Here is a 20,800-nt window from a genome sequence, read left to right on the forward strand (position 1 = left end):
GGATGAAATGGAACTCAACTGTTTCTGTAGACTCTTATAAATACACAGCAATCACTTCAGTCATACAAATTTTTTATTTATCAATTGCATTTCCAACAGTTATTCCATTATTTTGATTTTTCTTAAAAATTATGCTTTCTATAAAAAAGCTGTAATTGATGAAAGTACTTTCTCTTTTTTTTTTTTTCACCTCATGATGTAGAAGGAACAGCACGCTTAGAAGAGGCAGATTCTTCCTCATTTTCATGGAGACGCTTTCTTGTGGTTGGCTAAAAGAAAGATACAGCAGGATGGCTACATTAAACCAGGTAAGAAAGAACCTCACTCTACCAAGACCTATCTCATCATATTTGATCCTTCTCATATAAGACACTGCCCCCAGCTGCATGTTTAACTACTGTTTAAAATTCTCCTTATTAGCATCTAGTAATGAATGTCATAATATCACTTCTAAACTTTCACTAACATGAGAATTTTTCCTTTAATACTAAACATTTATGACTACAATCCATCAAAACATACACATCCAATAATTTAAAATTAAATATATGAATATTCCTTTTAAGCCTTGGAACCCCTTTCTGTACATTTAAACAAAGTGTCTTGCCAAAACACAAAAGTCCATTGCTTCTATTCAGAAAGCAGAGATAATTAGGAGTCTGCTTCGTACAGGCAAAATACATATTTTTTAAAGTTCACAAAATTAATTTATTTTCTTACTATGGATTACTTAAAAATGTAGCTGCTCTGTGCATCAGATGTTAATCTTCAATCTGTTACACATACCATTTTTGATAGTTGCGGTGGATTCAAATTGGTTTGCGTCTGAGCAAGCAGCTGTTGAAATGTACTCTTCATATCCTCATCCTGTAAAAAAGCAGAAACTTTCAGTATTATATGGGATATTTAAGGGAAAAGCCTACATTTTGGCTAATGAAATGGATCAGCAATGAAAAAGTGCATGAATAAAAGAGAAAAGGAGAACAACCTTGGGATTTACATCAAGAAGCTATCTCCAGAACAACCCAGCATTACAGCCTTTCGGTTAAGACTCCATTCCTACCTGAAGCCAAGGATGCTCTAGGGCTTCCTCTGTCGTGAGACGCTTGCTTGGATCCACTACCAACAGCTTCTTCACAAGATCCAGAGCTATGATAATGAAAGTAGTTGACTGGCATATGATCAGTAAATTCATTACCTGAAAATAAGTTCTGCAATATGCATACACCAAAGTCATGTGCAAAAATCTGTCTTTAACACTTCAGAACAGTGCCCCAAAATACTGGCTGGGCAGATAACTTTTCTTTTGCCTGTGTCTAAGGATGGCTGCAGACTACAAGCATCTTCACGTGCACATCATTGAGCACTTTTCTGTATACCAAAACTATTTGTAGATATACTGAGCGTGTCCATGATTTATTTTCTGAGCATGACTGAGAAGTTCAGCACTTTCCTAAAAGCTTCACTATTACTGAATGCAAACAATGACAGCTTAATTTGGTTTCCTTTTTCACAGTGGAAAGCAGTTTATCTGTTTAGGAAGATGAGAAAAAAGAGACATACACCTGTATGCTCAGCATAATCATATACATTCTATAACTTTAGGTAAGTGTTTATAATAGACACTGTGAAAAATATGGCATTTATGTCACATTTTATGACTGCCACAAAGGAGTTCTGGCAGAATTCCCTTTTCATTGTTTCTGATTATTCTATTATACATACCATACTTTAAAAGCCACACATACCAACATGCATGTGCCATACAGATGAAAGGAAGTCAAAAACAAACAAAAGCTTCAAGAAAAGAGATAGATAATCTGGTACCCGCTGAAATGGGGTCAAACCTGTGTCGGATACATGCTTCCATTCTTTTGAAATGAATGTGTATTCTCCACGCATGATTTGATCTTTCAGAGACAGCTGAGTATTTTGCTCATTAAATGGTGGATATCCACACAAGCTATAGAAAAAAAACCCCAAAAACAGCTAATTAACAGATTTTGTCATAGCAAATGAAACACCAGAATCACACATTTTAAAGCATTTGCTATCATAGTGTCTTTTACACGTATATAGCTTTAAACGCACTTTCCCTTCCTCATAAAGACACTGAAGTTGCCAAGTCTTGAGCCAGGTAAGTCAATGACTGCCCAATGAAGGTAGCATCTACACAGTATCTTACCATACAAAAAGAATAACTCCTAAACTCCAGCAGTCCACAGCTCGGCTGTATCCAGCAGTCCCAAGTGAACTTAGAACCTCAGGAGCAAGATACGTGGGGGTACCACATAATGTTTTCATAAGAGAAGTTTCTCCAAGAATCTTGGATTGTCCAAAATCTGTAATCTTGTATTTAAAATGGTAACACCACATTATATACTAGGATTGATTGTTCTAGAACATATCATATTGTCAACATACATCAGGAGGTAACATTAAGTTTCTTCCTTCCAAGTCAGTTCCAGTACTTGACAAAATTTACCCCAAAAACTATCAAGTACTCAGTAAACAGCAACTGAAAACAGGGCAGGAGGAAGAGGGAGAAGTATGACAGAGGATCATACTTTACACTAGCAAAAAGTACTCTCAGATTTGGAAGTAAATGTGCAACAGCAGATAGAGGAATTCTAGCTTATTTGAAGAGATTACATGAGATTGGCATGTAAAATTACTCAATGCTTTGTCTGTAAAAAGAGCCACCAACAAAAAAAACCCACAAAAAAAAAAATCCAGCCTCCCTCAAAAAAACCCAAAACAACAACAAAGAAAAGCTATGACAACAGTATGGTGATACAGTCTGGATATTTTTGGAAATGCTGTCTCGAGAATTTAGATTTTATTGGAAAAAAGTAACATGTTGACATATGAAGTTGTATACTCAGTTAAGTGCTATAAAAACACAACATTTCTCAGTTTTTCTTAACTACAGCTTCTTTGTGTACAGTTTGAAATACCCACAAAAGTATAAATAAAATTATGAAAAATAAACTCTGTTAATTACTTCATTGTTTGGATAACTAATTCTGTAATTACTTTTTTCCATGTTTAACTAAAAATTGAGAAGAATGGGAAGGAATACTCCCAAATTTCTAAATGAACTATAAGAAATGTAGTTTCCTTACCTTTATAAGACATGTCTCTTCAGAAGATGACAGTAGGACATTCTCCGGCTTTAGATCTCTGTGTATAATTCCATTGTCATGAAGATACTACATACAAATAGATACACAATCAAAGAAAAAACACTAGTAGCCATCTTCACAATATGAGCAGCTGTCCCAGAAATGAGAACTGGTGAAAAATACAATAGTTCTTTCACCAGTGAGGAAAATACGTCTATATTTATTGTTTACTAATACCTACTACAGAACAACTATTGAGTTTCTGGTTTTGGCAATGACAAGATATTAAAATTGAGTCAAAAGAAAAAATAATTGAACTGAACATATTTAGGTCCAGACAATTGAGTTTGATGTGAAAACTTGCAGAAGTTTCTAATGAAATATCCTTACCATGTCATGAATTTAGAAAAAATTTAACTAAGGACTCAATGTTCAGTATTTGAAATCTATTAAGGCATTCTTAATCTGTTGTTTACTAACAAATGCTCATTCAGAACTGCACAGTAAAGCATCTGATTGTTAATTTTTTTGAAGGATACTACATTGATGACTCTGCCCACATGCTACTGAAAGTCAGCAATGATGATCCTGCCATCCAAGATCTTGCTAAACCAGCTGATTAAGAGCGCTGTGCTGTTTGCTTGTGTAGTTTTCAGAAGTGACAAATGACAGAAAAATTCATTTGACTGACATTCACATGCGTAACCACAATGAGTATGTACCTTTACAGCCAGCAGCATCTGATAAAAATACAACTTGCAGGTCGCTTCTTTCATTTTGATTGGCCTTGATACTCTGTCATACAATTCTCCTCCTTCCATCCTAAAACAAATGCAGGTAACACATCAGTATATCATTTCCAAAAGATTCCTCTCATTAGAAAAGACTGAGACCAAAATGCTTGTCCACTTGGGCTACAGAGGATTGTACTTACAGTTCCAAAACAATGTAGTAATCCTCTGCTTCAAAGAAGTTTTTTATCTTGATCAAGCAGGGCTAATAAAAAGGGGAACACAAATGGAATCACAAAGTAGAATTAGTGGTAGAAACTAACATTATCAACAGGTTGTCATCCTAAACAACTATTTCAGTATGATTTCAGCTAATTAAATTAACAGTTAACATAACAGACTAGCACCCCAGGCTTTAGCAGACACTTAATACTCCATAAAAAAATGTGCAAATCTTGCAATGACTACAACTCAACAAGGATCATTATTTTTTTCTAATTGTGAGTTGCCATACCCTCGATATTTTTCTTACACGCAATAGTGCATTGGGGGTAAGGGAAAGTGCATTAAGCTATACAAATTATCTACTTAAAAGAAATGCCTTATTCAGAACAGGGGGTGCAGGGGAAAAAAAGAGATAAAATTCAAACAATTGTCAGAACCTAATCTTTATATTTGATTATCTGGAAATATTTACAAAAACAGACTTCAAGACAGTAGTTCAGGTTGAAACTTCTGTGAAGTTTCTTCTCAAATTTACACCTGCTATTCCAGGTTTTAAAACCTCAGATCTGTAAGGCATAGTATACTCCAAAGAATAAAAAAGGGGAAAAAAAAGAAAAATTATATGCATCCTCTAACATATTTTCTAAACAGGTAAAATTGATCTTTAGTTACTACATGAGGTCAGTGAACTACAGAAGTCCAGTAAGCAGCAAAAAGGAATAAAAATGTACAGTAACACTCACATGATCTATTTTCTTCAAAATTTCAATTTCTGTATTGATATTAAAAGCAGGGTTCTATTAAAAGAATCATATATCATATTGGGTAAGACAGTGCTGTTCTGGAATAAGATATATCAGATATAAGAGACAATACCAAAAGAGCCATTGTTTCATGTCCCTTGCTGCTTTAAGTAACCATAAAATACTAGTATTGTCCTTTAAATAGCTTTCCCCCTTCAGAGATGCCTTCCATATTGTCTAACCCTAAAATTAAATGCTACTCTCTCCTAGTCTTTATTTTGCATGGTCGTGCAAGATCTGTGGCTTAGGCTCAAATCCTGAAATCAACCCAGCAGATGTTTTTTGCTCTTCTTCCAATCCAGATCAATCATCTCTGAAGACAAATTACCATATCCATGTACAACATTGCAGATGCAGTCCTATCTCTGTAAAGCCACTTGTCTTGTTTTTCTCCTTCAAAGTCAGGCTTCTGCTACAAGACTAGACACATGAACTGCCCTTCCCAAAAGGCTTCATGCAATTTTATTAAAAAGTTTTATGATGGAGAACACAACAAAATTAGCAGAGTCTGTAAACTCTTGGTCATATTCCAATGATGTGCCTATCTGATGCATTTTAGGAGGTAAACCCCACAAGACACCCCCAGCCTCTGTGTGTACTACATTAACATTATATATATATATACACATATATGCACACATATATGTATATTATATACACTGCATTAAATTATGTACATTGATTGAAAAGTGGTCAAAGAATAAAAGCAAGTATTTACTACAGAATTCTACAAATTCTGTAAGATCAAAAGGTATTTTTATAGTGCATGCAAAAGACATTGAGAAAATCCTCTTTAGGTGTAGAGCACAGGGGCATTAAGTTACCAGATATTCCAGATAGTGAGATAGTCAAGAGACAGACAGACAAACAAAAATACTTACTGCCTCTCCAATACCACTTGCCATAAACTTCCGTTTATTGATTATCTTTACAGCAACTTTGTTACAAGTACTCTTCTCAAATGCCAGTTTGACTTCTCCACAGGCACCACTAAAACAGAAGCACAGCTATGTCAATGCATGCAAATACTTTCAAAAAATCTGCTTAACAAATATTGACAAATGAAATTAAAGCATTGGATTACACACAGTTTGAGGCTGCTGGTTTTTAAGTTTCTGAATACAGCATGCTGTCAAAGCCTCATTAGCATTCAATACATAGGAAGTCTGTTAAAACATTAAGAGATGGTAAGGGGCACCCATTCAAGAATGTAGGAGGAAATATGTGGAGAGACCACTATGTATTTGCATTCTCCAGACTTTGGACTTAATAACTGCAGCATGCCATAGTGTTTTAAACATAGTGTTTAAACTAAAATTCAGATTAGGCATCAGCTTTAGACCATGTAAAATATGTAAGAGACTACACTGGTTTGTGGTCTCCATTAACCTGCACCAGTTGTTAATCAACAAAAAAAACACAGTAGCATTCTTTAAACTGCAGTGAGAAAAGCAATTATCAGAAGGACAATGCCTTCTTCTGACTTACAATACTTGCAAGTTTGCCTACCAAAGGGATTCTCAGCTATCTACAACAGATTTCATTTCATCAGCATAAAGGGTCAAGAACAAAAGAAAAGGTTGTTTCATTTTTGTTCAAATTCCAAGGCAATCATCAAACCACATTTCACAGGCTATTAATTTGATCCCAGATATCCTTGTACTGGCCTCAGAAATCACAGCTAAGTCGAAACATTTCAAGTCGTCATCAAATTGCTTTTCTGCATTTAACCAAAAAAGTAAATTATAAAAACATCAAGAATTGTATCTGGTGGCTCTTATTACCCTGTAAAACACCTAGAATATTTGTGGGCTTATAAAAACTAAAGCAGCAGCTCAGTAAACACTGGTAGTAAGTCCAGCACAAGCTACTGAAAACAGTAACGAAAGTAATGCTTAGTATTGTGGAAAGAAAGATACTTACCTTCCCAAAGTCTTTGACATGATATATTTCTCCCTGAATTCTCTAGGAAATACCAACTGATCATCCACCATCAGATCAGAAAATACAAACACTAAAAAGATGAGTGGAGATAATTCTCCCGTTAACTTTAAAATTTTGTTACAAAGAACAACTATGCTTCCTGGGCTTTTATAGTCAACAATATCAGAAAATGCTGCCTGTGAGCAGAAAAACATAAGTATATAAAAAGGTTACCGGATGCTACAAATTACATCAGCCATGGGTTAGCAAGGTGATCCTATTACTAAAAACTGATATTTTTAGTATTAAAGTCAGAGTAGTGCTGAATTAATTAACACCATGTTTAAGGACAAAATAGGCAAGAATTTCAAGCTCACAGCAGGGAACAAAAACTGACAATCAGGAAGACAGCACCTTGGGGGAAAAGCAAAGAAGCAACCCCACAACCCCCCTGATTTTTAAGAAAGTTTTTTAATTATGCAGCATCTAGTAAGTACTTCAGGTAATTTTCAACTTCCCTGAATAGTCCATTTCCCCTGTTCCCTCCACACCCCACACAGCTACTGAAGTAAAAAAAGTGTTTCAAAACCAGAAAAACAACTACAAAAGTTTATACTCTAGTAATTTGGTTCCTGATGCAACTTCTTTTAAATTTTTTTTTTTCACTTTTTTTTCCCTAAGGTTGATGTGGATACAGATAATTTTTATGTGAGCACTAAGCCATCAATTCATAGCTGTATTTTAACTGAACTCAATTAAAAGCTCAGCTGGCAAGAAACATACTCAGATCAACATAGAAACTACCTTATGTTAATGGTACATTTTACCCTTATTAGTCTGTACAGATAGTGCAATTTCCGAGTTGTGAGTCAGTGGAAGCCTCTTCCCTTTTCCAACAAGCTCTCTATTAACAAAAGTTCCATTTGCACTGTGGTCTTCAATGTAGGCAACATAGGAATTTTTTGGACCCATTTCCTCAAAAAAAAAAAAAAAAAAAAGGAAAGATAACAGTAGGGAAAAATTACTGTAAAGACAGACTATAAATTCCCTATTGTTGACTCAGGAAGTCAGACTACTGATAAACCAAGTAAATGGAGCACGGCCAAGAGTCTTGTGAAAGGAGCCAACACCGAAGGCACTACAGTTTATTTTCTTTAGGCTCCACTGAAGTCAGTCTTTTAAGTAAGTTAAGCTTTTTAGCACCTACCCGGAAAATTCGGAAATGCTTCTTGCTGTAGTTTTGGTAGAAGTCAGTCTCAGACAATCCTAGCTTAGAAAAACTATAATCACAGCTTTTGTCTCTTCCAAACCAGTACTCATCATTCACACACTCTGTAGAAGGGGGGAAGCAAAGCAGAGAGAGAGAACACAAAATTTCAGGAGTTATTAACTATGGTGCTATAGAATGATGTCAAATAGTAGTAAGTAGGATAACGAAGACAAGATTCTTCCTAAACAATCAAGTTTATTTGTCTTAATTTAAAGCACCATGTGCTATCAACACCTTCTACAATATTTTAATAATTTTATCTTCTTTAGTAATATCAGCATTTTCAATTCCCCTTCGGCAATAGAGAGAGACTTATGTGATATATTAAAAAAAAATTATGAAATGGCAAAATGAAGCAAGTAACTAAGAACATGAGTACTCCAGAATTCCTCTAAATGTCCTCCAAGTCTGTGAAAGCTGTGTATCTGGGTAATCGGTATGAACTCTGGGATGTAGTACAGAATACAAAATTATTGCAAAAGTTATAAGCCTGTACTTAAATTTGCTTAATTTGAAAATGAAAAGACATTGCCCTCTACAAAGCTGCTCAAAACTTTTAAAAGATGCTACAAATGACCAAACAGGCTTTTTACAGTATGCACCTACCACAATTGCTGAAACCTTTTCCAAGTGCAAAGAGTCGACCCCAGGGTTGAGGAACAAACTCCTCAGGTTCTTGGTCCTCAGGGATAGACGGAAGCTCCTGAGTGGGAACAGTGTCCAAAGAACTGAGGGTCCCAGAACTTGAGGAAGACTGACTAGTACTCTGTGACCCACTGGAAGAGGAACTGGTACCACCCTGTGACTGCCGGGCACCTTGAGACTGCTGCGTTTCACTTCCAGTCTCCCGAGACATGTTGGCTTGAAAGAAAATGTTTTAAACACAAGTTACTACAGCAAAGTAAAACTGATGAACGCTCACACACTGCAATACTAATATCCAAGTCTATTCTCACCCTTCAAATACATAAAACTTTCAACCAAAGTGTGCAAGTGGGGATTATACGTAAATTCTCGAGAGCTTTGCAAACTTTTTTGCTTCTAAAAAAAGAATGTGCTGCTCCCTCTACTGGTTCTAAAGCAACAGATGATCTTGTTCCCAGCAGGGCTCACACTTTATTTCACGTGCACACTCTGACAGCACATACTCACACAAAGCAGTAACCATCGCAGCTGCCCAAACACAACGTGACAAACTGAACAAGGAAAAATAAGAACTAAAAATTGAAGTATGTTTTCTTGGTGCTGAAAGTGTCCAGCAGATGTATTGCACAGCAAGCCAATGTGGTGTTTTAGTTGAATATTCCTTTGATACAGGTTATAACTCACAAATTTCCAGTGCTCTCTCCCACACTGGTTCTGTTGAGCAATTTTATTTACAAAACAGCCGTACCTGTACGTAATTACTGTACAGAACTCTGCCGGACCCACGGATGTGCCCTAGAGCCGGTGTCCTGTCCTGCAGGCTGCCGTCCAGCTCCACGCACAACCCAGGCTCGTTTAAATCCCCTTACACCGGCTGCTACACTCATTATCAGCCATTCAAACACAACTGGGACCGTATTGCGGCCTTTCCCGGAGCTGTTCGCTGAGAGCGGTCCCCCCCCCGGGACCGCCACGCTCCGCACCGGCGGGGAGCAGCGGGGAAGCCGCGTGACCGAGGCGAGAGGGGAGCGGGGTGGGGCGGGGCCAAAAGGGACAGAGCGGGGCCGGGCGGGGCAGCTGCTGGGAGCCCCTTCCGCCGGCACCGATACCACGGGCACCTCCAGCAGCGCCCCCTGCTGGCCCGCCCCACCACAGCAGTCCTGCCGCACGGCCGAGGGTCTGCCCGCCCCTCCCTAGAGCAGCCGCGGGACCGGCCCGGGACGGCGGCACCGCCGGGGCGGGGGAGCCGGCGGCAGGGTCCAAACTCACGGGTGGTGGAGCCCGCGTCGCTCGCCACGCGCAGCCGGTGCCGCGTCCCTCAGTGCGCCGGCGCCCCGCCGCTCCTCGGTACGAACCGGGCCAATGCGGGCTGGACGGGTGGCGCGGGGGCCGCCGGGAGCTGTAGTCCGGGATGCAGGCGGCGCTGCGGCAGCGCCTGGGCAGGGCGCGATGGGCGCTCCGCGCCGCCGAGGCGGCTCCGCGGCCTCGCTGCGTCGGGCCGGGGCGGTGCTGGAGCTGCGGTAGCCCCCTTCCCGGCGACGAGGGGCTGCCGCACTTCTGCCCCGGCTGCCGCGCCCTGCAGCCGCCGGGGCCCCGGCCTGACCTGTTCCGCCTGATGGAGTGGTGAGTGCCGGCGGGGCGGCGGGGGCCGGGCCGGCCGTGGGCCTCACGCACCTTCTATCGCCCGCAGTGACCGCTCCTTCCACCTGGACCCGCAGCGGCTGCAGCGCCGGTTCCGGAGCCTGCAGCGCGCCCTGCACCCCGATCGCTTCGGCCAGAGGCCACCGGTGAGCCCTGGGCCCGGCGTGGGCGGCTGTTGGGTGTCCCGCGGTGCCGTATCCCGGGCTGGCGCGACGGGCCTGGCAGCCTGCCCCGGCCCGGTACCGAGGTCCGGGGCTGGCGGGGGTGAGGCCGCCTCTCGCGTTGAGCTCCGCGGGGCAGAGCCCGGTGCCCACGCCCCTCGCTCCCGGGTTTTGGGGACTCTCCGGTTTCTGTGTCCTTCGAAGAGACTCCTGCTCAGCGTGTGCGGCGGAGGATGCAAAGCGGGGCTGCTGTCGTTCTGGAGACCGTAGTTGCGTGAGATGACACCGTGTGCATATCCCGCAGCTCCCTGCCCTTCCCAGTTCTGCTAACTATCGGTTTGACACCGCGTGGTGCTGTGGGAACGCGGTTTTTCTGGAGGTAACAAAGTGTTATGTATTTTGTCACTTGTTACTATTATTTGTCATCCTTTCGCAGAAAGAACAGTACTACTCTGAGCAACACTCCTCCTTGGTCAACAAAGCCTACCAGACCCTCCTGAACCCTTTGAGTCGTGGCCTCTACCTGGTGAGGTGCCCGTTATGGGTGCTCCTGTAACTGCCCAGGGGTGGCGGGGGCTGCTGGTGGTCATGTCAGGGTCAGGCACAGGCTAAGTTTCATTCTCCTGAAGAGAATGAGCAGAGATTGAAGGGAGACCAAAAACAAACTTGTCTGAAAATCACTCATCTTTTCCACAGTTTTTTTTAATATTTTACTTATTAGTACTATCTCATTTGCTGCCTACCAATTTGTTTCCTATGTCATACGTGTTTGGCTATGGCTGTTCCTTCGAAACTTAAGCTCAGCCCCTGGCAGCCTTCATTATATTTTTTTAATTTGGATAACTGCTGATTTTGATGATCTACCCATGGTATCAGTTTTAAGACTGATTCCATTTATGTACATTTCATGGAGTAAACTGGGAGCTTATCAGCTACAAGTCTGAGCAAGCCTTACTAAAAGACTTAACAGTCAAGAAAATAATTCATATTCAAAGAGATGTAAGAAAGTGTATCTCCAAATGCCCATTTTCTTCACCAGCTGGAGCTGAATGGAGTAGAGCCAGTACAAGAGACGGACTGTGATGGAGACTCAGTGTTTCTCATGGAAATCATGGAAGTTAATGAGAAATTAGCGGAGTCTAAAAATGAAGGTGTCCTTGAAGAAATTGAAACTTTAATTAAAGGTAGGTTATGATTTGAGGGTTTTGTATAGAACCAATTTACTGTAACTTCTACAACATGAGAGTCTCTCTGAAGGCTTTTGCAGTCTGTTTCTGTTATTAATTCTAACTTGCATTAAGTCTCCCACCACAATCAGTTGGAATGCAGTGGTATTAAATATACTAGGAAAGTAACAAAATGTCAATGAAATAATTTGTTTTACAGTTAAACAAGAAGAACTGACCAAAGAAGTGACTGCAGCTTTTGAAAGAGGTAGCTATTTCTGTGAAGTATGTAGCTGCCATACATAACAGTTACAAATGCTTAAAAAACCCACATTCTCTTGTTGGCAAATATTTCCTGAACTACGTAACATAGATTAAATACTTCTGAGCTGACCTTCCTGCTGATTCAAGAAATTTAGGCCCTCACATTAAATTAAAAAAAAAAATAAAATCCAACATAAAAGTTCCAGTTAATTCAATTTACATAAAAATAATCACTTCTCAGGGATGGCAGTTGATCCCATTACACATATATAAAAAAAAGTTTGTCTTGTCTATATACTTAGAATTCACCAGTGGCTATATCAATGCTACAGTCACTATACAGAAAAGTCATTAAGAGATACTGATGTCACATTTCTCTTCTGAATTAAACATTTTTAAGTATTTTGTGGAACACGTCAGTACTGAAACAGATGCAGTCATTGAAATCTTGAGATTAACTTTGAAAATGAAAATTCATTTATCCCTCCCTCTGCAAACTAGTAATGTTTTATTTCATTTCATTTCAGATGATCTTCAAGAAGCTAAGAAGCTTCTAGCCAAAATGAAATATTTTGCAAACTTAGAGGATAAACTAAAAAACAAGAAGATCCCTTCCTGATACTGCCTCCTTGGTATTTTCAATTAAATGGTATTTTCAATTAAAGAGCTGATGTAGTTAACAAAACAAAAAAAAATGGTGTCTGCTTCCCATGTTTTCAGCATTAATTCTGTGAGAAGGAATGAATGTAAAAGATATCCAGTATTTACTGCAGCACTTACTAAGTAACAGATGGAAATGGGACATGCTTACAACCAGAAGTTGCAATAGGTAAGGGTAGGACTGTAGTCCTAGCGGCTACAGCTGTAGGGAAGGAGTGTCAGAGAGGCACACAAATGCCATGTGTATTTAAGATTTCTTATATTCTGACTACTAAAATAAGAATGTTTTAAGTTGATAGAGAATCCTGGGCAGAAAGCTGGAGATGAAGCAGAAAGCTCATTCCATAGGTCCTTCCAGTTCTGTAATCTCCTTGTATGTGCTTTCTCAGACCATCTTGAAAAATTGTAATAGGTTAAAGGTATGCAAGTCTTATCACTTCTCCTCTCTGCTGCTTGCTGCTTGTTAACATGTTGATCTTTGTCTGATGGGAACTGACCTTCAAAACTAGAAAAGATTTTACACTGTTGCACAGTTTAAATCTTAAGAAGTTAGGTTAGGGAAAAAAAATAACCCCAAACTCAAACCCCAGAAACATAAATATTTTATTAGTACCCTTTTAATAAACAAGTTTTCCTAATAAACTTTAGTACAAATAAGAGTAAGACAGGTAAGTGCTGAACTGTCCTTGTGCAGTTACTGTAGTAGGACTAGATGAGGAATGGCCTTAAAGCTTTCAAAGAAGTTATTTAACTGAAAAGTGGCAACTAAATACCCTAATTTATATTTAAAGTAGAATATTTGGAATACTGGTTTCTCAGTAGGCCAGTTCTTGTTTAACACCTCAAAATATTTTATTCAGTAAAGCAGTAACTTATGTTACATTACCGGAATCTGAAGAAGGGGCACAGAAATAAAAGAAGCAACCAAATTATCTGAAGAAATCCACTGGGGAAAATGAGAAATTCATTGGACACCCTGCCCTGGCATTTGTGTGTGCCCACAACATCAAGTTATATCTAGACCTCAAGTCTTCTATGTATAATATGTTTTTAATAAAATTGCAGCAATACATGTTTTAACAGCATTTCAGAAAAATTAACTTGCTGTTAATTAAACTTCAGGTAAGTATACAGGAGGATTTAAAAAGCTAATCATTCATGATATGACACTAGTAATTTAGAAAATGCTGTTCATAATTCTCATTAGGGTTCTGTTACAGCTATGAAATTACACAGAATTTTTAAAAAATTCATCATGGAGATGTCTTCTTTCATAAAGCTCTGTTTCCTTTTTTTTGGTATTGCTTCCAAAATTCAGCTTGTCAAATTCCTTTTTGATTTCCAGAAAAGATCTGTTTTTTGTCTCAGGAATTACAACAAAGATGAAAGCAGCAACTAAGGAGCACTCCAGTAGGAACACCACAAAACAATACTGCTTCAGTCCATTCTGAAAATAAAATATATTTGAGTGAAACATATTTGAAATGTAGTAACAGTGGGTTTGGGAATAAAGAAAGCTTTTTGTTTCCATTCTCTAGTTATACTCAGTTGAGGGGTAGTATGCATCCTCTGATTAAATCTTACCATGTAAGAAAAAGCAATTTGATAGAACCTCAGTGAAGCTTAAATGGCAGATGAGGCAATTAAGAAAATACTTACCACTATGAAGGGAAAAAGCATTCCAATTGTGAAGAAACTAATCCAACTAATTGCCCCTGCGATCATGTATGCAGCAGGACGTGAAGACTGTACAAATATTTCTGCTGTCAGGGTGTTTGTTATGCCACCTGGGGAAGTGAGTTTAGAAACAGAAGAGGCTAAATGTCCAGTTGCAGTATCTCCAATGCCAGAAAAAATTCAGTTGCTTGGTTTCAGGCTATGGGAGACTAATCTATGCTGGTGAGACAGGCTCCCTGCTGTTCCTCAGCCAGAGCACCATCAGCCTTGCAGTGAACAGGTGCTGCTTGGCTTGCACAGCAAACTGCTGACAAGCCCCAGCACCAGCCCCACCTGTCACCCCTCTCAAAAACTCATTACTGCAATACCTGGTCCCAGCCCAAAGCTCAAGATGAAGGCAAATATAGATGCCATGCTCACATAAGGCACCCATGAGTACAGTTCCTGGAACAGAAGAGAAGGTTTAGTTGGGATTATGATAATCCAGTTTAAACATATGGCTTAACAGTGGCACTTACTTTTGCTATTTTATTGCAGCTAAGACCAGCAAGCATTCATGGCTGTTCATAGCTAATTTATTTAACAGTACTGCTTCAGAGAAATTACATAGTTAAATGACTGAAATGGACCCTGATGATTAATATCATCACTATGTAATGTGTCATCCTAAAATTACTTCAAAAGTGAGAGTAAAGGCTGTTTTGTCAGCATTAAACACAGCTGCAGCTCTAAGACAAATACACAATCAAATCTTGGATAAAAGCATTCTCATGCTTTTTAGGAAAGAATTTATCAGCTTTCAACTGCTGTCATTTTTTATGCTGCTGTTTCAACATACACAGCTCTTACTTTCCAGCTTCTTTTGAGTGTCACAAATTTTCACTCACTATAGTGATATAATGTAATATAAACATGTCCTTCTTTATACCTGGTAAGTCAGAGAGAATGTTAAAACAATGCTCCAAAGAGTCATCAGGAGATAACCCCCAATGATGAGGTATCTTCTTCCCACATAGTCTATCATTAAACCCTGTGGACAAGACATAATTTTCTATTACTAAATTGATCTCCTATTTACCAATGTTCCATCTGCAAGAGGACTTGTTACTCTATGCTAGGAGGTGGAATAAACTGCTGCTTACACAGGTGAGGGCTGTGAGGCATTCACAAGCTCCAGTGCCAAGTGTCACATAGGGGATTTTTTCTGCCAAGATCCCAGCTTGTTCAAAAATGTAAGTTGCATAGAAATAAATCTACAACAGAAAAAAAATAATGGGGCATTCCAACTAGTTCAATCATCACCTGCAAACAAAGTCAAGTTCACACTGAACATACAGATCAATTTATTTTATATTGTGTGTTATTTAGTTGATGCAAACAGCAAGAAGAATCTATAAATTTCTTGTCTAAATAAGTATACTGCTATCAGAAAAATAAATACAATTACTCAACTTACTGAATATAATACTTTACATTCTTAAATGAGACACACCTTTACTTAGTTTTTCAGTGAGTGCTTCCCACCTAACTTATTTCTCTGAGCTTCTCTGTGTGGATACTTCATGTTAATAAAAGGTTGAAAAACAAATCAAAATTAAGTTATTTAAGATGTATGTACATATAAAAACTTACAGCATTTATTCCACTGAGCTGTTGGCCCATTGTCATCACAATGACAATAATGAGCTGCCATCTCACAGCACGATCAGTGAATAATTGCCAGGGCTTCCTGGGTTTCTCCCCATTTAGGGCAAAACATTCCTGCTGTATGTCTTCCATCTCCTTTTGATACTCTGAAGAGCCATGAAACTGCTTCAAAGCTGTGGAAAAAAAAAATCTTATGTTTACCTATCAACCACAGTTTCCAGAAAGTTCTCTCTTTCCTTAATGACCTGGATTTTGCTAGGATATGAAAACTTCTGCTTTAGGAAGCTTGGAAAAAAAAAGTAATTTGCTTTGTTAGTTGTTTTTTTATTATTTTCATATCAAATGCTAAGAAGGTAAACTTCCTTTCTTCATTTCTGTCATGTATTTAGCATTTTAAATGGATAATCGAGGGATCACATCATTTTATGTCACTGAACTACATCAGAATTATCATACCAGGCAGAAGTAGAAACACTGAACACTCTTTTGAGAAACACGTTATTATTTTATTGTCCAGATTTCTTTGAGATCTCTCAAGTTTTTCTGCCCTCACAATTTCACTACTTAAGTTATTACTTTACTTTCAAATTCTTCTTGTGTGTAGGCTTCACTTGCTCATTCCATGCAGTACTGCACATTTCTTGGGTAGTATTTGAAGAAAGAGAGAACAGTCACAAATCTCTCAAAGAAAAAATAAAGTTGAAAGTTACCTTTGGCACATCTCAGCTCATCACCTCTGTCAATAAGAAGATATCTGGGACTTTCAGGAAACCATGGCAAGAATAAAAGTTGAGCAAATGCTGGGAAACAACTGCTGGATAGCAACAGAGGCCAATATGCTTCTCCACCTAATAACTCCCTGGGAGAGGCATGGGAAAAGAAGGGGGAAAAACAAGTAAGTAGCTCCTGGTGACTATTCAGAAGACTTCTGTGAGCAAGATCATTGTCCTTCAAGAAAAGGCCCCTTGCAACCAGTTTGCAGTTACAAGAATAAGGTGACAAAAGCAGAGTTTTCTTCTTGAAGGTGGACTTTCTGTGTGAAATTGATTCACTAATGCTACATGGCCACAGCTCATGTTTTACAAGGAGATGCAGGGAACTGGGAAATTAGGACTTTTTACATACAAGTAACAGAAGGCAAGGAAAAAAAAATGCATTTCTAACCTCAAACCAACTATTTGTCCCGTTAGTATCCCCCCAGTCAGGAAGATGGAACTCCCCATGGCCATGCCACCTCTAAGATGTTTTGGGGCAACCTCCCCAAGATAGAGAGGCTGCACACAGAGCCCAACACCTGCAAGTAAATGGGAAAACATTTTTCTGTTAGTAGATTTTGCTTTAGAAAGAATTACTGAACAAAACCACATATTAAGTTGGACTTGGTTAGTTTCTCTATTAACTCAGATGCCTTCAGATTCCACGTTAGTCTACAGCATGGTTTTGTCATATCTACAAAGCAGTGTACAAACACATAAGACCAAAAGAATCAGAAATAACAATCATTTTTCATTCAGCATAGTTTACTGAAAGTAGGAATAGGAAATCATTCACCTGAATTTATGCCAATCAAAAACCTTCCAGCAATCAGTAACTCAAACAATCCTGTAGGAAAACTGATCCCCATTAAAACAGAGGCCAGTATTGCTATAATATTATTCATCAAAAGAGCTCCTTTCCTGAAGAGGAAGGGAAAAAATAAGTTAAGGAAATCTGCAATAACATTCTTTTTAACATGTTTTCCTTTCTGGTAGTATGGAAAAAATGGGCTTTACACTAAAGAAACATGCTATTAACTGGAAGTCCAAATATCTGGCAACTATTTACTCATATTTCAATGAAGTGTAAACTTAAGGATGGTGCATAAAAGCCTGACAAGGTGGAAATGGGCCTTTGCTCCTTTATGCAACATCTGTTCAGAATGCACATGACATGTTACAGATCACACAGCATGTCTTCACTGCCATGAAAGCTGCAAATGTGTGCAGAGGACCTGTTTCCTACCATACAGTATGTGCATACTCCTACTTAGATTTCAGTCAATATAATTGAAAGACTAGACTGGAAGGCTGTAATTCTGGGCTCATCTTTTAAAGTCATATTTGAACAAACTGTAAAATTCTACTAGAAAACTCTGCTTTGAAGTGAAAAACATATATAGTCAGCCAAGGTACACTTTTTCCCACTCTTTTTAAATTGAGAAATTAAAAAAAGGAAAGCATGCTGCTATATGCCTGCTGATAAAACTCACCTGCCTAGCCGAATCGCCATGCTGCCTCCAATAAGGGCTCCACACAGACCTCCAAGTGAAAATATAGAAGCAATGACAGACCAAAGAAAAGTCAGCAAATCTGGATTAAGTTCCTTGTGATAACGACTAGTCCAGGTTTCATTTAAGAACCTGTGTATATGCTGCAGTACAAAAGAATGGTGAACTTGTAGCATTATGTGTAGCCCTACAATGTAGCACTATAAGTAACTTGCACATCAGTCCTGAAAACCAATTCTCAGAGCCAAAAAAAAAAAAAAATTTACACCATTTTAGTTGTATTGTATTAAAACCATTGATGACCAGCAGAATCTTCCTTGACCACAACCCCATTTCTTACTCCCCATCCATCTCAAAGACTGCTGAGCAGCAGCTTTGTTGTCATGCCCTGCCTCAGGAGAGGCTCCATTCCACAGGAGGAGAGACATAGCCTTTCCATACAGTGCCATGGAAGAGCTCTGAGGACCTTCAGAATGAAGCAGGGAGAGGGGGGACAGGTAGGTCCTATTGTTTTTCAGGATCTCAGACCACAGAGGTCTCATATAACCCTAACAAATTTTACTGTCAGGAGACTCAGTCTGACACGGTTTAAATGCTCCTGCCTTAGTGTAATCCAAGAATTCACAGTAAAATTATTTTCTGCAACTTTAATATTCCTTTGCCTTTCTTAAAGCATTCATGCATCAGAGCTTTTAACCTGTTATTCCACATTCCTGGTTTCCAAAGATTTGTCTTTAGAAACTCTTGAACTGACATGTATCTGTAACCAGAGGCCCCTGTTCTTAGCCAGCAAAGTTTTAACAGAAGAACAAACTTCCTGGACCCCCCCTTTGTTTCTAGCATATTATATGTTCTTTCTCAAGTTTCACAAACAGCTTATTTTTAACCTTTGTAAAAAAGCATTCACTGTTGTTGCAAATTTAGTCTTCACAGTTTCACAAGAAAATAAATCAGCTGACAGCAGAAAATTAAACCCACTGCTTTCACAAGACCTTTTGCTCAGATATTCTTGAGTCATTCACAAAATATGCAGAACCTTCAAGGCCATGGCAACGGATGCAAAAGTAACAAGTAGGTGAAAATACCTGCAAGGGAGTCAGACACTACAAATACAACTTTTTGACTAAGATCTTCCTCAGCAAGCTGCCCTATGGTGGACAACTGCAGCTATCCTTTCTCCCTGTTATCCAGTGATAGGACACACGGGAATGGTACAACCTCTTAGCCAGTAAACAGCATACCTCCATTTACTGTAAAACAACTCTATGAACAAGAGACAATATTTTACCTGGGTGGGTGCATTGATAATGGAAACATTATACCCATACTGAAACGTCCCTCCAATTCCAACAGCACAAACAGCCAGAAACAAGGTCCAGCTGGGGAACTAGAGAACAAAAGAGAGTAATGGACATGAAAAGAGATAGATTCTTCAACTCACATGCATATAACATCTAGGAGAAAATCACAGTGCATTATGATCTCTGATCAGTCTGCTTGCTACATTAACATGTTGTGTCAGGGTGGTGTGGGCACCAACTTCCTAGATCATAAACAACAGTTCTGTAAGCTACTTAACACCTGACAGTTAATAACTGCTTTCACCTCATTTCAGAAACATACCACAAACGAAATTCCATTTATATTCAATATAAAATGTAAGAATCAGGAAACATGCTTTTACAGATTCCATTTTACATCACAGCTAGGAAGCTAAGAACAGAACTTTACAAGCCTGAACACTTCATGTTTTGTGATTTAAAAGCAAACACGAAACAATCAAGAGAATCTCACATTTGTGCATCTTTGCTATAGACACAAACTGTCTGCAGGACTCATCCTCACGGCCGGGACAGTTCTGCTTACCTTGCCGTGCCTGCTAGACCCTCTCAGCAGGGGCTCGTATTCCATTCTTAGTATGGGCCGAATTTTAATTCATTTGCAAAATTTAGCAAACTACACTACAGGAATAAAAGGTGCCAAAGAAATTAAATTATTAATGTATTAAAACACGGATTTCTGCCTTCCATATCTATCTATCCACTGGGATTCTTCTCAACGGTTCGCAACAGTTTCATGACAGAAGTGTCCAACTTGCGTAACGCCTCACAGCAGGTACAGAGCTTTCCTGCGCCCAGCGCGTCAGCGCCGGTCCCGCTGACACCCCCCGGCACCGCTCCCGCTCCGCCGCACCAGGCAGCTTCCCGCGTTACCTTTTGCGGCGGCGCCATAGCTCTGGCAGTTCGGGCGGCAGCGGGGAAAGCTGTGGGCTGAGCTCCTCATCTGACTGGGATTTGGCGGCTGGGCGGGCGGCCCGCCCGAGCCCCGTGCTCCTGGCTGCCGGCCGCGGGGATTACCCTCGGTTGCAGACAATAGCGGGTCTGTCTCGGCCCTTCCCCGGGAGCTGGGGCTTTGCCGGCCCCCAAAAGGGTCGGGCCCCCGCCCCTGACAGGAACCACCGTGCCCGCCTCCTCGAGGGGGTTCCCGCTGCCCCATGGCAGCCCCGGCACCCCTCGGCGGGAGCTCATCCCTCCGGGGCCACCGCCTCCCGGGACTACAGATCCCGCCGCACCCCGCGGACCGAGACCGCCCGGGA

General features: G+C 39.9%; 3 protein-coding genes across 9 annotated transcripts; 1 reads left to right on the forward strand and 2 right to left on the reverse strand.

Annotated features, from left to right (window-relative positions):
* Window positions 1-51: 51 nt before the first annotated feature.
* Window positions 52-10,103, reverse strand: CHEK2 (checkpoint kinase 2). 5 transcript variants are annotated; one of them, XM_071762725.1, is made up of 15 exons: window positions 9,992-10,103; window positions 8,684-8,938; window positions 8,015-8,139; window positions 7,635-7,782; window positions 6,808-6,898; window positions 5,766-5,874; window positions 4,825-4,878; window positions 4,060-4,121; window positions 3,848-3,947; window positions 3,126-3,212; window positions 2,186-2,349; window positions 1,848-1,963; window positions 1,064-1,149; window positions 787-867; window positions 52-269 (listed from the first exon to the last, which is right to left on the reverse strand). In XM_071762725.1, the coding sequence occupies exons 2-15, from the start codon at window positions 8,931-8,933 to the stop codon at window positions 192-194; spliced, it is 1,551 nt and encodes a 516-aa protein (XP_071618826.1). In that variant the 5' UTR covers window positions 8,934-8,938; window positions 9,992-10,103; the 3' UTR covers window positions 52-191. The 5 variants fall into 5 exon arrangements, with proteins under 5 accessions (XP_071618826.1, XP_071618828.1, XP_071618827.1 ...); XM_071762727.1 differs by lacking the exon at window positions 9,992-10,103 and having other exon boundaries at window positions 721-867; XM_071762726.1 differs by lacking the exons at window positions 4,825-4,878; window positions 9,992-10,103.
* HSCB (HscB mitochondrial iron-sulfur cluster cochaperone) lies at window positions 10,096-13,699 on the forward strand. 2 transcript variants are annotated; one of them, XM_071762736.1, is made up of 6 exons: window positions 10,108-10,345; window positions 10,413-10,509; window positions 10,961-11,050; window positions 11,564-11,708; window positions 11,911-11,958; window positions 12,482-13,699. In XM_071762736.1, exons 1-6 carry the CDS (start codon window positions 10,134-10,136, stop codon window positions 12,571-12,573), a joined length of 684 nt encoding a protein of 227 aa, XP_071618837.1. In that variant the 5' UTR covers window positions 10,108-10,133; the 3' UTR covers window positions 12,574-13,699. The 2 variants fall into 2 exon arrangements, 1 of the variants encoding a protein (XP_071618837.1); XR_011729605.1 differs by lacking the exon at window positions 10,961-11,050 and having other exon boundaries at window positions 10,096-10,345; window positions 10,413-10,903.
* LOC139804921 (solute carrier family 2, facilitated glucose transporter member 11-like) lies at window positions 13,200-20,740 on the reverse strand. Of its 2 annotated transcripts, XM_071762730.1 has the most exons (13): window positions 20,418-20,740; window positions 20,071-20,165; window positions 19,493-19,591; window positions 18,187-18,347; window positions 17,490-17,614; window positions 17,103-17,232; window positions 16,649-16,797; window positions 15,924-16,111; window positions 15,434-15,544; window positions 15,220-15,321; window positions 14,660-14,735; window positions 14,274-14,401; window positions 13,200-14,061 (listed from the first exon to the last, which is right to left on the reverse strand). In XM_071762730.1, exons 2-13 carry the CDS (start codon window positions 20,113-20,115, stop codon window positions 13,843-13,845), a joined length of 1,533 nt encoding a protein of 510 aa, XP_071618831.1. In that variant the 5' UTR covers window positions 20,116-20,165; window positions 20,418-20,740; the 3' UTR covers window positions 13,200-13,842. The 2 variants fall into 2 exon arrangements, with proteins under 2 accessions (XP_071618831.1, XP_071618832.1); XM_071762731.1 differs by lacking the exon at window positions 20,071-20,165 and having other exon boundaries at window positions 20,418-20,739.
* Window positions 20,741-20,800: the final 60 nt, after the last annotated feature.

Source organism: Heliangelus exortis, chromosome 19 (assembly GCF_036169615.1).
Source record: "Heliangelus exortis chromosome 19, bHelExo1.hap1, whole genome shotgun sequence".
In the NCBI taxonomy this organism is placed as follows: Eukaryota; Metazoa; Chordata; class Aves; order Apodiformes; family Trochilidae; genus Heliangelus; species Heliangelus exortis.

Coding starts and splice junctions, on each gene's coding strand:
- CHEK2 (XM_071762725.1), bottom strand. CDS start 8,933: ATGTCTCGGGAGACTGGAAGTGAAACGCAGCAGTCTCAAGGTGCCCGG. Junction 8,140..8,683: donor AAAAGGTTTCAGCAATTGTG/GTAGGTGCATAC, acceptor CCCCTTCTACAG/AGTGTGTGAATGATGAGTAC. Junction 868..1,063: donor TAGAGCATCCTTGGCTTCAG/GTAGGAATGGAG, acceptor GCTTTTTTACAG/GATGAGGATATGAAGAGTAC.
- HSCB (XM_071762736.1), top strand. CDS start 10,134: ATGCAGGCGGCGCTGCGGCAGCGCCTGGGCAGGGCGCGATGGGCGCTC. Junction 11,051..11,563: donor TGAGTCGTGGCCTCTACCTG/GTGAGGTGCCCG, acceptor TTTCTTCACCAG/CTGGAGCTGAATGGAGTAGA. Junction 11,709..11,910: donor AATTGAAACTTTAATTAAAG/GTAGGTTATGAT, acceptor TTTGTTTTACAG/TTAAACAAGAAGAACTGACC.
- LOC139804921 (XM_071762730.1), bottom strand. CDS start 20,115: ATGGAATACGAGCCCCTGCTGAGAGGGTCTAGCAGGCACGGCAAG. Junction 19,592..20,070: donor GGTCTAGCAGGCACGGCAAG/GTAAGCAGAACT, acceptor TTTGTTCTCTAG/TTCCCCAGCTGGACCTTGTT. Junction 16,112..16,648: donor TGAGCTGAGATGTGCCAAAG/GTAACTTTCAAC, acceptor TTTTTTCCACAG/CTTTGAAGCAGTTTCATGGC.